This window comes from Silurus aristotelis (assembly GCF_946808225.1).
Source record: "Silurus aristotelis genome assembly, chromosome: 5".
NCBI lineage: Eukaryota > Metazoa > Chordata > Actinopteri > Siluriformes > Siluridae > Silurus > Silurus aristotelis.
The window spans coordinates 15,677,269-15,694,560 of NC_139578.1; the positions used below are offsets into that span (position 1 = coordinate 15,677,269).

A 17,292-nucleotide genomic window follows, 5' to 3' on the forward strand; every position below is an offset into this window, starting at 1 on the left:
AGATCTGCTATTGCAAGGTTGGTCATGTATACAGTGGTGTGTGATCGTGACTTTGTACAGCAGAAAAAAACTACAAGTGCCAAAGAGTTGAGGGTGATTCCAGTTACACAGACCACACTATACACAGCAACAAAAATAAAGTTTGATTGTTTGAGAGTTTGATTCTGCCAGGTTTCGCATGTGTTAAATGGCATAGTTCCTCTTTTGGTTGGCGCTTAGGCTGCATTGAGAAGCAGATACATAAAAGTTAAAGGATGTTAGTAGTACATTCAACTCAATTTGCAACAAAAAAACCTAGATTATTTGTAATTTTTAAATTATATAAAAATGTAATTATTTCAAAAATAATACAACAGATTTGATAAATTTCTGTATTTGTGATTATTTCATTGTTAATTCTTATATATATATATATATATATATATATATATATATATATTCCCATTTAATTTTACACATTACATCACTTATAGGCAAAAATCACACTGTTAGTATAAAATCATCAAATTGTTGAGTTTAAAAGAGCATGAATTTACACAAAGTATGGAATAAATAAAACCATAAAAAAATGTGTGAATAAAAAAAGAAAGGGTGTAACACAAAATAGCAGTTTTGTCAGTTTCCTTCCTTTTTAATTAGTTTGCATACAAATTACTGCTAAGAACATAATTTATATTTAATCACTGCCAATTATTTTCACATTATTGTATACTTATATGAAACTATAAAGATATTACTGTTTAACACTTCATACATCATCATACTGAGCATGATAAACTTTAAATATAAAACACAAAAGTACTTTTGTCTCATATAATCTGCAATGTTTACTTTTATGCAGATAACTAAATGGAAATTCCTTATTAGAGCAAATGCAGATTAGTAATACAGTTCGAAAACATTACAGACCCCCTACTCATGCTGTGGTTTTTAACAAGCACATTTGAGACATTTTCTTCCAGCTTAGATTGTGACTAGACATGGATTCTTTAAGCACATACTATATACCGAGTTCTGTTTACACTTCAATTAAAAATAGCTGAAGCAAACATTTTATATATGGCATTTTATAGCTTGATGTTCTCCCTGACGTTCACACTAAAACTGAAAAGCTAATAATAAATAAATTTTATTTACATACACTCTGTTAAACAAAAAGAGTTTTCTCTTCCATTTACTCAACTCTAGTTATTATTACATCATACGGCTACCTTTTCATGAAAATTCTCTTTAATACAACATTCATAGAAAAATAGTTTTTGATTTTCTCTAAGAATCGTTCAGCTAAGAAAAAAAAGAACAAAAACCTATATTGCAAGTCAGCTGAAATGATTTATAATCCTAAACCGAATGATTCATGATCACACTTACCTGTAAACATTTAGGAGTAAAAGGAAAGTGTTACGTCAGTCAAGGTCCTGCAATAGAACTGAACTTTTTAGTTGCACTCATTTCTCCTAGGGTGCAGACCATACAGTATTTCGTGTTAAATGAGTTCTCAGGAAGCATATTTCAGCAGCGTAAAGTGCACACGTTTGTTTCCCCCAAGGGGGATGTTACATTTGCTTCCGTTGTCTAGAGAAACAAGCCAGATGCACATTCATGGCCTCAATCACAACTAAAATGAATTCTCAAAGCTCTTTAGGTAACGAATCGTGCATCATGATTTAGAGTAGTTTACAACCTGCTAAAACCCATAGAACATAAATGATGACTAAATATGAAACTCTTGTGGGTGTGACATTTCACATAGCAATAGATAGAAACGACCTAAACATTCATTTGTAGATGGTAAAAACCACATCCATGATCATTAGCTTAAAGATCAAATGTTCATATGTGCCACATACTGAAGAAATAAAGCCAGAGACCTAAACACAAACAAAACACAAAATAAAAAATGATATATTGAAACAAATTAGGTATAAAAATATTTAAAAAAATAATAGTTGGCTATAAAATGACTGAATAGCAAAAAGAAAATGTGAAGCAGGAATCGCATCAGTCCTGTTTCTTAGTCAGAACTTCAAGTGGATGACGTTTTTTCTTTCTGATTAACATCTTTACACAAGTGTCAGACAGAGAGTCGGTTTGTACTCGCTTCCCTGTCAATATCGCTGCGGGTGAAAACATTTTGATTTCCAGCCACCATATTTATCTATACTACTTATTCAACGTAGGGACACAGTGAAGCCTGGAGCACAATCCTGGGGCAAAAAGCACAGGGCAACCTGGATGGCATGCCCACACACACACACACACACACACACACACACACCTTTTAACAAAGTACAGACAACTTGACAATAGCATTCAGCCTACGACAGCTATGAAGCACAGGGATGCAAATATATGCATGCAGATACAAGGCAGAAGTTGGTTGTTTGATTTAGTTGATGGAATTATTAATTAATAATGAATAATGTTATAAATTACAATGCATTTAAACCTTGTCCAGTGTTCTGGCCTATTTCATTCACCAGATGAGTTCTTTCGCCCCAAATCTTCCATGTGTTTCAGCTAATGGGATGATTCCAGGTGGAACTTACTTTGACAATAATATTGAAACAACGATAAAAATTTTTTTTGCTATGTCAGCGATTATGTGTCTGCAAGATTGGGGCATAGCTGTTGCTCAGGGAGTTTTTCCTTGCCGCAGTCGCCACCGGCTTACTCATCAGGGACAAACTTACTTATAAACAACATATTTACCACATTATTTGTGTAAAGCTACTTTGAGACAATGTTCATTATTAAAAGTGCTATACAAATAAAAATGAATTGAATTGAATTCTAAAGTATAGATTAAAAAAATATATACCAGATTAATATTTCTTAAAACATTTTTTCTCTCAAATTTAAGATTAAAAATTTTTAATTGCTAATTTAATTAGTGACATTACCGATATGGGGGAAAAAACACACAATTTTAATATAAAAAGTAATTGTGGATTTTTTTTACCATTTATCACAGTCTTGGATGTGTCAAAGATTAGTAACAATACTGACTTTTATGCATTGTTAGTTTTTTTGCAGCACCATATTTAATTATTTTCTTCCACACATATTGTATGCGGCATGTTTTTTCCTCGTTAACTGTAATTATAATGAATGTTTTTAATTGCGCTGCCATGACATACATTTTTGAAAGTTAGTAGTGTCCCCTGATGGGAGGATGTTATATTCGTTTACTAACAAATGCCGCCACAAGACCATGAAACTTGGTTTCTGGCTTTCCTATGGAGTTTTTGAAAGAGTATTATAGCATGTGCACGTGCATGTGCGCGAGTGCGTGCGTGTGTGTGTGTGTGTGAGAGAGAGAGAGAGAGAGAGAAAGAGAGAGAGAGTGACCTTTGCTCACTGACCTTGATGTAAACATTTTTATAAATTTTTCCATTTTTTCCTGTAAAAAATCGGCTCCACATTAGATTTATGAACATACTTTATGGCAACCACAACAACAACCAAATGCAACAACAACCTTCAAAATAAAAAACAAAAAGAACATTAGTGTAAATGGATGGATGCAGAGGATAGATAGAGAAGTAAATTACATTTAGACACATGTATTTTCTTTGTGTGTGTGTGTGTGGGTGTGTGTGTGTGTGTGTGTGTGTGTGTGTGTGTGTGTGTGTGTGTGTGTGTGTGTGCGCGTCTGTGTGCGTGTATGTGTGTGCTTGCGTGTGTGTGCATATGTGTGTGCATATGTGTGTGTGTGTGTCTGTTTTTGCCAGCATGCCTTGCAGCAAATCACTTGGTGATCTTTACAAGTAAATTCACCACAGGCGATGCAGATTATTTGTTTTTTGCAGCACTTGTGTTATGTGTTACATGTTCACTGTAAGTGCAGAAGCAACTGGTGCATGGGGGAAGTGCTGTCTCTTTACAGTTGCTGCAGATACCATCATGTTGCCCAGCTCCTGTCCATCATGTTGAAAAAGAATGTTTGTGGCCACCGTTTGTTTTTTTCTTCTACAGCTGTAACTGCCAACAACCTACAAAGATACAAGAAAAAGAAAACTTTAAGTACAGACTTCATCTATACTTTTTCTAAAACTAAAAGGTTCATTCTAAAGTTGTAGTCAGTGATAATTTCAGGTTTGCATTTTGGTCCCTCTGTCACTGCTGCCTCGCGGTGCCTTGTACTTAAAAGGATTGATGCAATTAACAGCCGTCATATTGCTGTGAAAAGCGAAGACAGAGGAGGGTACAGGTCTTTCTCTGGTTTATTTTTTCAGATTGTGCCGACTAAGGCTATTTAATTTTTCAGTAGCACCTGTGTAAGTGGATAAGTAGTGAAGAAGTTGTCATAAGTGGCACTGACTCCCTGTAGTCCCTCAGTCATCTCCCTGATAACTAGTATGCCCTGGCCCACCTCTGCAGCATCCCTGATCTTTTCCAGATAAGCCCTCCAGGCATAGGATGTAGCGACATCAGCAGTTATCCATAACTGTCCTTACTGTCCAGTTTATATATGGCTGTTTTTTCGGCATATATTGCCGAAATTGGCATCGCCCGTTAAATGAAACAAGCTGTTCATTCACGGTCACGTCTGTCTGCCAGGATTAAAAAGAATTTGAAGTCGATAAACCCACATATCCCACAGGGTTCTGACTGGGGGCGATCTTGTCGTCTCTTTGACGAGCTGCTCTGTTCAGCTTGTCATCAAAACAGAGCGCTCTGCTTATCTGATGAAACCTGCAGAGGGACATAGTGGCCCTAAAAACTGCCTGGCCAATTCCACAGACAGCATGTGGACTCGACTCTGGATCTATATACCCCAGCCAAAATGATTAGGCCCATGTAGGCTTTGACATCTGTGGAGTCCACCTTGGTACAAAAAAATCAATCATCTCAAATGCAGAATTCACATCCTGGACCCTCGCAAATGCATAGCGCATTGGCCCTGAGCAGGCTGCATAAAAGGAGTCAAAAAAAAAGAAGTCATCTCTGCATCAGCTGGAAACCACACCTGGCCATTTCTCCCGATCCAACCCGATCCAGGATGCTCAGAATCCTCCTCACTTTCAGTCGACGAAGTTTAGGATGAGGATGCTGCTACAAAATCTGTATCTGACTCCCCTGAGTCAGTGGTGTCTGAAGGAGATGAATCATGCAGCTCGCTGTGGTCAGGCTGCATAATTTCATCTAAAACCTCTTCAGTAGTGAAAGTTCTCCAAATGTTGCTTGCTGCTCTTTTCATTGTCAAATGACCATGCAGGATGGCATGCAAGTGTCTAAATCCAATTACCTTGTTCTTGTTTAGTGTGTAATTTTCATCAGCTAAAGGCAGCATGTGTATAAATCCGCTACCTTTATTTCTGTTTACTCCATGTAGACTCTTTGTAGTTCTGAGAGACACGCAAACTAATGCACACACACATACTATAATACTCCATAGAAAACTTCATAGAAAACTCAATAGAAAAGCCAGAAACTAAGCTTTACACAGTGTTATTTCATGGTCTCGTGGTGCCTTTTGGTAGTCAACAGTACAAAACCGCAAATTTAACCACTTCCTATGAGGAATACTACTAACTGTCAAAAATTCATGCATATATGGTGGCACAATTAAAAATTTTGTTAATATTACAGTTATTGAGGAAAAAACAGCCACACCCATTACATGTGGAAGAAAACAATTTAATCTGATGCTGCAAAAAAACGAACAATGTTGTTACTAATCTTTGACACATTTAAGACTGTGAGAAATGGTTTTAAAAAATCCAGTCCACAATCACTTTTTTATATTAAAATTAAATCATTTTGTGTTTTTTTCCATATCTGTGACATCACTAATTAAATTGGCAATCAAACATTTTTGTATTTTTTTTAAATATTCAGTAGTTTTGATCAGAACTGAGGTTGATTAACGGATTTAAGCGAACAAAGTTAATAATATATTGATCTATATATACAAATATACAAATATATTGCTAATATATAGTACCGTATTTTCCGGACTACAAGATGTTACTTCTTCACTCTCTTTGAACCCCGCGGCTTAAACAATGAAGCGGCTAATTTATGGATTTTTCCTGGGTTTTTCCCGGTTTCACAAACTTCCAAAAAACTTCCAAAAAACTAAGCCCCATAACATTAGAACATTGATGAAACTCTTATTAAATCAGATGCGTTCCCACTGAATCGGGCTGCACCACATCATAAATATGGATGAGGTTCCTCTGACTTTTAAACTGCCGCTCACTCGGACTGTCAACAGGAAATGCGAATCATTCGTCACGCTGAAAACAACCGGGCATGAAAAAACGCACTTCACCTGTGTTCTGAGCTGCACGGCATCGGGAGAAAAGATTCACCGATTGTAATTTTTAAACGCACAACGATGCCAAAAGATAAACTCCAGAGAGAAATTGTTGTGAAAGGAAGGAGGAAGACAGTGAACAATGACTTTCTTGGTGGGCTACTGTTTAGATACACGCCATGTTACAGTCACTGTCTTTCATTAAAGCCTGTGTAATTAGTTTCAGTGTAGACACCTGCGGCTTATAGACAGGTGCAGCTTATTTATGTTCAAAATAAAAATATTTGTCAAATTCAGTGGGTGAGGCTTATATTTGGGTGCGTTTAATATTCCGAAAATTACGGTAGTTAAAAATATTGATCTGATATATATTTTTTACAGCAGTTTAATGTACTTTACTTTGAAATCCAGAGCAACAGATGTGCCATTCATTCAGAACACTGGAATAACACTGTTAAATAATAAGTGTTGTCTCTGTGGAGAGGTGCGACCTGCAATAGACTCGACCCAGACCAGAATACAGTGTTTACTAAAGAACAAACAAATTAATTTTTAATTGCAATGTGTTGCACTAATAACGGTTTTAGGTAGTGTTGGATATGATTTCAACCCACTGAAAAGACTATAATAAATGTACAATTATTTGTTAAATAACAAATTAACTAGGAACCTTCTTTACAGTTACAAAATGTTCATTGTCTATCTGATTTACACTTTCACAACTATAAGCAACTTTTAAGATTGTACAACTGCTACAAAATTTCATAACATGTACACACAAAGGCGAAATAAAGTGGGGCAATAATTTAAGATGGAACTCTCACAGCAACCCAGGTTACCTAACACATAACTCATCTTCAATCAGTTTTAACACCATTGACAACCTACAAACATGCAAAGTACCATTCAATATTTTGTATTCACCTTCACCTTCAGTGTTTTTCTTTTCTTACATACATAGATGTTGAGTGCTTGTTGGCCTGTCCAACTCATCCCAAAGCGTCTTTTCTGAATTTAGATTAATTGATTGTGGAGGTCAGGTCAAATGATGCAGCAGATATTGTCCTGTTAAAAAAAAAAAAAACGATGTTCACACTAAGAGCAAACCAGATGGGATAGCTTTGTTGCAAAATGTTGTGGTAGCAATGCTGGTAAAGTGAATCAAATTTTTGACTAAAACACCTACAGTGTCACTGGCAAAGCACTGCCACACATCACACCTCCTCCATACTTTACAGCCACACATTTAAGAACCAACAGTTTTACCCGCTGTATGTCTAACAAAGACACAGTGGTTAGAAACAAAAATCTCATATTTGGACAAATCAGACCGAAGGACAGTTTTTCACTGATCTAATGTCTGTTTTATGTGTTTTGTAGTCAAAGCAACACTCTTCTGCTTGTTGTTTTTCAGAAGTAATGGTGTCTTTGCTGCAATTCGTCCACGGAAGCTTGATACATTCAGCTTCCTGTTGAAATAAGTGGCCAACTGAACTCCAAGAAGCATGTATGTAAATCAGCAGTTTCTGATTCTGGTAATGTTAATAAATGTATAAGAAGCAAATGCAGCTCTTGGTCTTCTTGCCTGGGATTGGTTAACAGTTAAATGTTAACAGGGTATTTTTTTTTAAATTGCAAAAACTTGTAATCTTTCAAAGAACACTTTCTAGAAAATATTCAGAATGGTTAGTGGAAAAATATTTGTTACTATGCTACTGGTTACAAAATGTCTTTAAAGCATGAAAATGCCTTTTTCTTCTATCTGCTATATAATTACCTGTAATTGTATTGATTGTTCTTGAATATTCGGCTGTACACTACTACTGAATATAGTCAATTACACAATAAGTTGCAGTTTTACTTCATAGTTAGACATGGTCAATAGTATAACACAGTGCCGTTATCCGTCTCTGTTTCATTCTCAGTGTTTTCACAAATTATATTTAAATTCAGATTTATACAGGAAGTGGATGCATCATATAATATAAAGCCTACTGCTATCATATGGCTTACCAATTTGCCTTTAAAAAAACAGTGAAATAATAAGAGAATCATTTCAGTCACAAATTATAAAAATTAATAGCATATTGCAGAACATAACTAAGTTCATCACCTGAAACAGACTTTCTGTGGAATTTTCTGGCAAGCTTTCTAATGAGACTGAAAAAGTGTAATGTGAGTAACTGAGCCATATGAGTAATTGAGTGAGTAAGTAGGCAAACTGTTTCAAAGCAACAATATCTTTACCCAAATCAAGAAACTGTTATATATATATCTCAACTGTAACCATCTAATTTTACTAGATTCTTGATAACCTGAGTTGCAGTTGAGATAGGATAGGATCATCTCTCAGAACAGTTACTGGACAGGAACGAATGAACAGATTCAGTGTATTAGCTGAATGGATTGCTAATTGTTTATACATCAAAATTTTCAAAGCTTATTCTCTACTAATATTTACAAATGTATTATTTCACCACTTTTATATAATTTGACAAGCATTATATCTATAAAAAATAAAATACTTTATTAAATTGCTTCATCATAAAAAGCTAAAAATAAAAGCCTGATGTTCTCATTTTTATAGTGTTTTTAGATAACAAGGGGCAAACTGCAAAAAGCTAAATAATAAATAAACAATGACGCATTGCACAATAATGTGGATCATAAAAGATTTGTTTTTTTTATTTATTCATATGAAAAAACATGACATTTTTTATTCCTTTTAAATGAAGGAGACATGGTTATACTTCAGTTATATAAACAGATTTCCGATCCTCAGTCTCCTGATTCCCTGAACACCCTGAAAGGTGCTCCATGCCCAGGAATGATGACATCAGCAGTCCTTAAAGCAGTCTGACGACTCACATGCTGCACCTCTGGGTTCTCGCTAAGCTCTCTCCATGTGTCATCATCAGCGCAGCATTCAAACAGGTCCCCAGCCACTAGAACTTTTCCCACCACTGTTCCCAGAACAAGTACACTGACATCACGTCCTGTATGGCCAGGTGTAGGGATGATGGATACCTGATGAATAACAAAGGGTTCTGCCTCAGCTCCATGAAAATGTAAAAATAAATAAAGAAATAAAGACAATGAAAGTGTTTGTCTGAAACATATGTTTCAAGCTCAGATTTATGGCTAGGTAAGACAGTTTTGATTAGAAAACTATGCATGTATTCTGCCTTCAAAATAGTTGCTATGCATCACCACTACACATCATAATTATTAATCGACATTCAACATATATACAGTAAGCTCTGCACAGCCCCTCTATCAGGATGATGCACACTAAATCGAGTAGGATGGCTTTGTGACAGTGTTTTCATGACCACAATCAAGTCATTTTATTCTTTGCCCTAAATATATATTTTCAACATTTTCTAATAGATTTTTTTCCTAACTATACAAACAATAAAAAAGGTTTAATTGAGACCATAAATGTGTTCTTCAGTCTTTGATTAAAAATCCTCACTGAAACATTAAATCCATATTGAAATATTTATAATAAGCACATTTATTTCTGTGGTATTTTCATTATTCATTCGATAATGTAGCATCAGGCTGAGATCACACAGACATACTAGAAGTGTTACAATGGTGTTTCATAGCAAAACACTTCAATCTCATACGAGTGATAATGCTGTTAAAATGATAACTGTAAATGATTACAGTTGGATTACAGGACTGCTGATATATATATATATATATATATATATATATATATATATATATATATATATATATATATATATATATATATACACACACACACACACACACACACACACACTCACACACACACACTTTTTTCCATTTTAATATAGTATTTAAAAAAAAGTGGAATTGTTTATTAATATTATATTCATGAACACCAATAATAATAATAATAATAATAATAAACAACAATAACAGTAATACCACATTAAAATTAGAAAATAGAAATTTCGAATGGTTTTCTCTGCAAATACCATTACAATCCATCAGCTGTTAACCAATAAATCCATTCCCAAATGGTTTCCACTACATAGAGTGTACATAGTGTATGTGTACTTCATTAAATCATCATCATCATCATGTAAGCGAAACCATTATAGAAACTTATTGGAATCTGGGTTTAATGATATCCTCATGGTGCCTGTTTATGTTCTGTTGATACCAACATGTTATCTACAAGTTGCCAAATGTGTTATTTTCGTTCTTAATGGTATTCATTGCATAACAAGTGCACTCTATATATATATATATATATATATATATATATATATATATATATATATATATATATATATATATATATATATATATATATATATATATATATATATATATATATATATATATATATATATATATATCCCCTGGTGGTCTAGTGGTTAAGATGCAGCGCTCCCACCGCTGCGACCCGGGTTCGATTCCCGGTCAGGGAACCATCCCCAGCCACTCTTAGTGCCGGTCCCAAGCCCGGATAAATTGGGGAGGGTTGCGTTAGGAAGGGCATCCAGCGTAAAACATGTGCCAAATCAAACGTGCGGAGGATCCGCTGTGGCGACCCCTAACGGGAGAAGCCGAAAAGAAAGTTTATATATATATATATAAATAAATAAAAGAGTAAGAGAGAGAGATCCTTACATATGGGTCGATAGGGTAGGGTGACCCTTCACTAAGCATATTGGGCAGGTATCTATCCCCCTGGCTTACGTCACATCCGACGACTACAGTTGCTCTTGGAAAAAGGTTTAAATTCCCCACGTGGTCCGAGTGTCCATGTGTACCGACCACCAAACTAACATCGGCGGGCGATACACCTTTATCTTTTAGTTTGGACAATAGGAAGTCTCGATCCCATGGCCCTCCCGTGTCCACCAATATAGTTTTTGGTCCTGTCAGTAAAGTAATGCTGCCGTCTGCTCTAAAAGAGTCATCATCCTGCCTCAAGCAGTAGCCATGTTTCAGTACGGACACACAGTACGGTTCCCCCAGTATCACCTCACTAACTTCACTACACTCGCTCTTCCTAATCCGACACTCCGCCGCCATCCCCGTGTCCGGTTTTACTGCTTAGTTCAAATTATGTAGATGACAAAGAATACAAACTAACCAGCACCATTTTCTGTATTATTCTATTACCCACTACGGAAACATGTTTGGGACAAAATAGTGTTTATTCTCAGGTGATCGCACTGTAGACAACAGCGCCATCTTCTGACATCAATGAAGCAAAAGCTGAGTTTGGGTTAGTGTGGGGGACTCGTGGTAGACACCAATCATAATCTAAGATTTATATACGGAAACACAGCCAGTCATTTCTACTGTACCAAATAAAAGTATCTTTTCTGCTCCATGACCTTTTAATAAAAATATTAAAAAAAAAATGCTTTTTAATCTTTCAATCTGGTTAATAGGAGCTATTTTTGCTGTTCCAAAACAGTTAACAGCAAGGACCTTTATACTTATTATAGCCTATACCATACAATGTACTTTAATCTTCTGTATTATTAAAGAGAAGCATGACATCCTAGAGCTCTATGTTGAGGGCTTCAGAGGATATTTTTCATCCTGGCTTTGTTGTTGTACAGAAACACTGTGTGCAGGTTTATTAAATGGGCTTTCGTCAATGAACGGAGCAAATAAGCTCCAGGTGGTTTAAAAAAATTTTATACTAAGCTTTATTTTTGTGTATTAAAAATTAGTTTTAATATGCTATAACCAGTAAAATGGAAGCCCCCCTACTATTATTTTCTTCATTTAAAGTAATTTTAATCATATATTGGTGACACAACCACATTTCTACACTGTTGCCAGTATTTAAAGTAAAATTGTGGTTTGTTTTAACCAGATATACAGACACATGTCACAGAAGGTCTTAATTAACCACATAGTCATCTAAATATAATTCTTTCTTTTATTTTTACAAGGCAAAGTCCATTGTAGAGACATGAATTTAGAGGACAGAGCAATCAGATCTAATTGACTATGTTAAATAAAATAATATTTACTATATTTGTAAAAATAAATAAATAAATAAATAAATAAATTTAAAAATGTATATATATATCTGAAGCTCACCCTTTTGAAGATGCCATTATTAGACATAAGATCAGGTCTAGCAGGTTGTGGATCTTTTGGATCTTTTTCCTTTTTCCTGTGTTGTGTTTTGCTTAAGCAATGCAAAGAATCAAATTCCAAATAGCAAGGCATTTTGAATGCACTGTAATGTTTAGTTTAATAAAAGGTTGATAAAATTGGTCCACTAGCTCCATTTCCCAGGAGCTTAAGTGAAACTCTAGTTTACTTCACTCTGCTACAATCATGGCATTTCTGTAGATTGTGATTTTATGCAGAGAAATTAGAAATTATGTTTTATGTTTCTATAGGGTTTACTCATTTGCATTGTTAAATAAAAGGATTGTGAAATTAATGCTGAAATTAGCCTGTGTTAAATCCGTTTTCTGAACAGACCTGAATGTGGTTTTAAAGTATTGTGTCACGCTACATGCATCTCTTGGCATGATGCTTTTAGTGTTTTATGATCTAAAAGAACTGGTTCCAAAGAACATGCATCAGTTACATTTTGTGAAATAACATAGGCATCTTTTATCTTAAAAATCCAAATAATGGCCAATCAGAACTTTATAGCAGCTGTACAGACATGTTGGTTTTGAGACCTTTGGACTAGCGTAGCTCCATATAATTTAATTTCTCTTTTCTTTATAGACACTCATTTGGTTGCACCAGGGAACATGAACTTTTTTTCTTTGAAGGACAGATTCTCCAGATGAAAAATGAAGAACAGATCCTCCAGATGAAAAATGTAGAACAAATTCTACAGATAAAAACACATCACTAGCCTCTCAGGTAGGGCTTACCAAGGATATGTTCCAACAATAGAAATAAAAAGAAAACTACTTCAATTAAGATCTAAAAACTTTTTACATTTCTCAATTAGACTATAAATTGTATGAAATGTCTAAAGATCTAGCATTTTTTATACATTGTGGCTGGGATTTGAGCTTTGTATTATCTATAAATCTGATTTAACAAATTTGAAGTTTTCCTCTTTATTCCATTTATTATTATTATTATTATTATTATTATTATTATTATTATTATTATTATTATTATTATTATTATTGTTATTGTTATTATAATTATTGAGAAAAAAAAAACATTAAAACCAAAATGTAAATGTCTTTCCCCCAGACAATGTTTCCCAAGGCCCGACAAAGTCTTCCATCAAAACATACACAAGAATCACCAGATAATGCAAGATTTGCACAGTCTGCTCCCTGGAATAAACCTGATCTTAGTAATAAAAAGGTGATCTAAGTGTTTAAACTTGTTTCAGCTGCATTATATATACATGACTAAGTTCTTGGTCTTACCTTAAGGTATAATATGTAATCCTGTGTTTAGCTAGTTTAACATTGGACTGTCCTTTTATGTACCAAGGTGTGTCTCACATCCAGTAAAAACTTTTTTTTTAACCATGTGCTTTTTGTAAAAGAGAAATTCACGGTTATTTATTTCCCAAAATAAAATGAAGAAACTATTATCTAAAACTTTTGCTATGTGTCCACAGGAACAGTTTTAATTGCATGATGTGTGCATCATGGCAGATTTTGGTGCTTAATATAAAACTTGCCGCATCAGTAAAACAAATGTTTATTGATTAAAAATAAGTTTATTTTTTATTTTCTTTTATATCTGCATGAAGAAAGGACGTCATGAATAAATTTGTGTTGTGTTGAATGTTTTTATTTATTATGTTATATATATATATATATATATATATATACTGTATATATATACTGTATATATATATATATATATATATATATATATATATATATATATATATATATATATATATATATATATATATATATATATATATATAAAATACTGTATATATCAGCCCTTTAGCTTGATTCTTCATTTTTCTCTGTGTGTTATTTGCTGTGCAATTTTTGTAGTAATGTATTATATCTGCTGTAGCCCAGTCTAACACGAATCCGAAGCCTCGGGGAATGTTTTTAGTTGCTCACAGACATGGCCAAGGAGCTAGAAGATATCAGCAAGGTACAGGCTATTAATTACAGTATACAGCACAATGCATTCTGAATTAAAAATCAGTTAAAATACAATACATAAGGAATTACAATGAAATTAACTTTTTGACCTCTAGGGAACAAATAAAAGCTCAATTGAGGTGCAAAATAGATACAAGAAGGATCCAGGAGAAGATTCTGTGCCAGATGATATGGAGAGCAGCAAGAGTCTTATTCTGTTATGGGCTAAAGAACTGGACAGGCTAGACCTGTCAAGAGAAGTGACAAAGAAAGCATTAGTGGAAGCAGATGTTACACAAATGAAGAATAAAGATGTGTGCTATACTCAACACAGTGAGAGGCTCATGAAGTGGGCACAAGAATTACAGACTCTCACAGAGGTTAGAAAAAACACTATAGGGAAAAAAAAAAAAAAGAATGTGACCTTACATGACTTTATTAATTATTGTGTTTATGTGTGAGTTCAGAATGTAGGTGTGACAGATAGAGATTTAAAGCAGATTCTATCTAACCGCAGCTCAATACATAGACATCTAGATGAAGTTCTTCCTTATCTGGAGTTTGTGGTGTGGTCTCTTCTCTCACAGGATACAGAGGTGAGATGATATGACAGCACGAGTTTACAAACTTTTAATATGCGCAGAAGTCTGATTGAGACAATAACACATTAACTTTTTTATTAAACTTTAAGTTCAATTACATTTTCCCTCCAGGAGCATGTTTCAAAAATATGGCTACCAGCTAAGCAGAGAGAATGGAAAACAAGTAAGAGATTTTTCATTCTTTCTCAGTGGTGAATCTGATGCATGTTTTATTATCTTTATTGATAGTTTTGTTTAACATTTTGTATTTCAGCCAAACAGAAATATATCCCTAATTCAGGTAAGAATGCAGCCTTTCAATAAATCTTTTTAAGATTGATGCACACATCATCAAGCCATATTCAAATACCAATCCAATTTTTCTTTCAGTTTGGCAGTGGATTCAGAGTGCCTCAGGTAACAAACAAACTAATGTTTATATATCGTATGAATCAGTTGGAACTGTATTAAGGAAATGTGTCATCTCTCTGTCAGTTAATGTGCATCTAGATTCCAATTCATGCCACCCCTGGTTATGTGTTTCTGAAAACAAACAAGAAGTGTATGAATTGCATGAGGCACCTCGAGAGCAGCAGGTGGATAATCCTGAACAGTTTGACAAGCTGCCATTTGTCCTTGGACACAACAGATTCTCCAGTGGGAGACACTACTGGGAAGTGAATGTACCAGCAAAAGGATCATGGAGGTTAGGGGTAGCGGCTGCATCTGTTCAAAGAAAAGGCCGCTTCAACGTTGCTCCAGGATCAGGGTACTGGACTATTTGCAGCAGATCTGAGACTCTCCGTGCATGCACTGATCCCCCTACCAAGCTGCCGAATTCTGTACCACTTTTTATGTTTATGTGGACTATGAAGAAGGACAAGTGTCCTTTTATAATGCTAAAAGCAGATTCCATATGTATACTTTCACCCAGACTTTTAGAGATGTGCTTTTCCCTGCTTTTGCTTGTTTGGATGGGAATACTGTACTAAAAATCTCTACATTATAAATTGTCTGTACTTGTTGTAAAGCAAGAACTCACAAGGGCATAAATAACTCTGAATACCATTTCTTTGTTCTGCACATGCTGTTTATAAAACATTTTTGTTCATCATAAGATTTTGATGAAGTTTTGTTTTAACATATTTAAAGGAGATTTTTATGTTTATTACATTTATTTTTTAATCTGATTGTTAACTGTTTGTTTTTTATTTTACTCAATAAATCTCAATATCTATGATGGTGAGTAGTTCATTTACAAAGTATATATAGAAGTTAATATAAATGAAGGATGCCTTAATTAATTGCAGTGTCTGGTGAATACTGAAAATTTAACTTTCAACATCTGGCTGTTTGCCGAAATGTCTACATTACATAAAAAGTGGTACAAATCAATTGTGTAGACTATGTTGCAGAGCTTGTTGCTTAAGTGTAACTTTAGCTGACTTTTAGTAACCTCTTTGTTTTGTTCTCTTTGTGTAACCTGTGCAAATGTGACCTGGACAGAATACGGTTTCTCACACTGTGCACATACACACAAACATTAAAAATAAGTGAACCAGCATGTTTAAAAGATGTAATCTGTGCTTTAGGGACTTTGGAACCTGCAAGATCATGATGCAGTCTAGAGAACATTCACTTAGAGACTGAAGAGAAGACACTGTAATAACAATGTCTGCAGTCATTTATATAAAACATAGCCCAGCTGGAGACATCCCTACTTAAAAAAATATCTATGACATGTAGGAACAAGATCCTAATGCATAGCTGCAAGTTAGTAATGCATCATTTTTCAAGTAGGAATCAGTGATGTTGCATAATATATTATATGGCTAAAAGTATGTGATAACCTGACCATTAAATTAAACTTTATATTAAGCTCCTGCCACAAAAGTGGATGCACATAATTGTCTAGAATGTCTTTGTATTCAGTATCTTTAAGTACACTTCACTGGTGATAATGACCAAATCGCATGAAAATCCCCTACAGCCGTATTCCAAAATCGAGTGGACAAACTTCCCAAACGGTTGAAGGTTATTATAAAAGCAAAAGAGAATTAACTTTATAATTGGATGTTGAACAAACACATGGTTATGATGGTCATGTGTTCGCATACTTTTGGCAGTATAGTGCATAATATCTATAGTCCTGAGCAGCAGCAGTTCCCTGATCAGGGCTATACATACTGACTGAATAATGAGCTATTTCATGATCTAAAGAGTCTGTTGGACTATCTATCTATCTATCTATCTATCTATCTATCTATCTATCTATCTATCTATCTATCTATCTATCTATCTATCTATCTATCTATCTATCTATCTATCTATCTATCTATCTATCTATCTCAGAATTTCTAAATAATACCTACAA

The 17,292-nt window shown here is 34.5% G+C and overlaps 3 protein-coding genes across 4 annotated transcripts in view; 1 reads left to right on the forward strand and 2 right to left on the reverse strand.

Annotated features, from left to right (window-relative positions):
• Positions 1 to 2,231, reverse strand: part of LOC310725778 (lysophosphatidic acid receptor 6) — a 4,021-nt gene extending 1,790 nt beyond the window's left edge. The window contains exons 1-2 of the mRNA XM_083540816.1: positions 1,372 to 2,231; positions 1 to 220 (exon numbers count right to left, since the gene is read on the reverse strand). The exon at positions 1 to 220 is cut by the window's left edge and continues 1,790 nt beyond it. Coding sequence (XP_083396942.1) covers positions 1 to 194 — 194 coding nt within the window. The 5' untranslated portion in view covers positions 195 to 220; positions 1,372 to 2,231. The remainder of the gene's footprint in view (positions 221 to 1,371) is intronic.
• Positions 1 to 16,462, forward strand: part of LOC310725776 (erythroid membrane-associated protein-like) — a 16,724-nt gene extending 262 nt beyond the window's left edge. Inside the window, exons 1-9 of one of the 2 annotated variants that reach the window (XM_083540814.1) lie at positions 13,035 to 13,123; positions 13,469 to 13,585; positions 14,264 to 14,347; positions 14,454 to 14,717; positions 14,805 to 14,933; positions 15,051 to 15,102; positions 15,193 to 15,219; positions 15,309 to 15,335; positions 15,414 to 16,462. In XM_083540814.1, coding sequence (XP_083396940.1) covers positions 14,318 to 14,347; positions 14,454 to 14,717; positions 14,805 to 14,933; positions 15,051 to 15,102; positions 15,193 to 15,219; positions 15,309 to 15,335; positions 15,414 to 15,910 — 1,026 coding nt within the window. In that variant the 5' untranslated portion in view covers positions 13,035 to 13,123; positions 13,469 to 13,585; positions 14,264 to 14,317 and the 3' untranslated portion in view covers positions 15,911 to 16,462. Of the gene's footprint in view, positions 1 to 13,034; positions 13,124 to 13,468; positions 13,586 to 14,263; positions 14,348 to 14,453; positions 14,718 to 14,804; positions 14,934 to 15,050; positions 15,103 to 15,192; positions 15,220 to 15,308; positions 15,336 to 15,413 lie in introns of those variants that run through there. The other variant, XM_083540815.1, reaches the window with a different exon arrangement.
• mblac1 (metallo-beta-lactamase domain containing 1) lies at positions 8,926 to 11,420 on the reverse strand. The gene is made up of 2 exons (XM_083540925.1): positions 10,898 to 11,420; positions 8,926 to 9,292 (listed from the first exon to the last, which is right to left on the reverse strand). The coding sequence occupies exons 1-2, from the start codon at positions 11,303 to 11,305 to the stop codon at positions 9,044 to 9,046; spliced, it is 657 nt and encodes a 218-aa protein (XP_083397051.1). The 5' UTR covers positions 11,306 to 11,420; the 3' UTR covers positions 8,926 to 9,043.
• Positions 16,463 to 17,292: the final 830 nt, after the last annotated feature.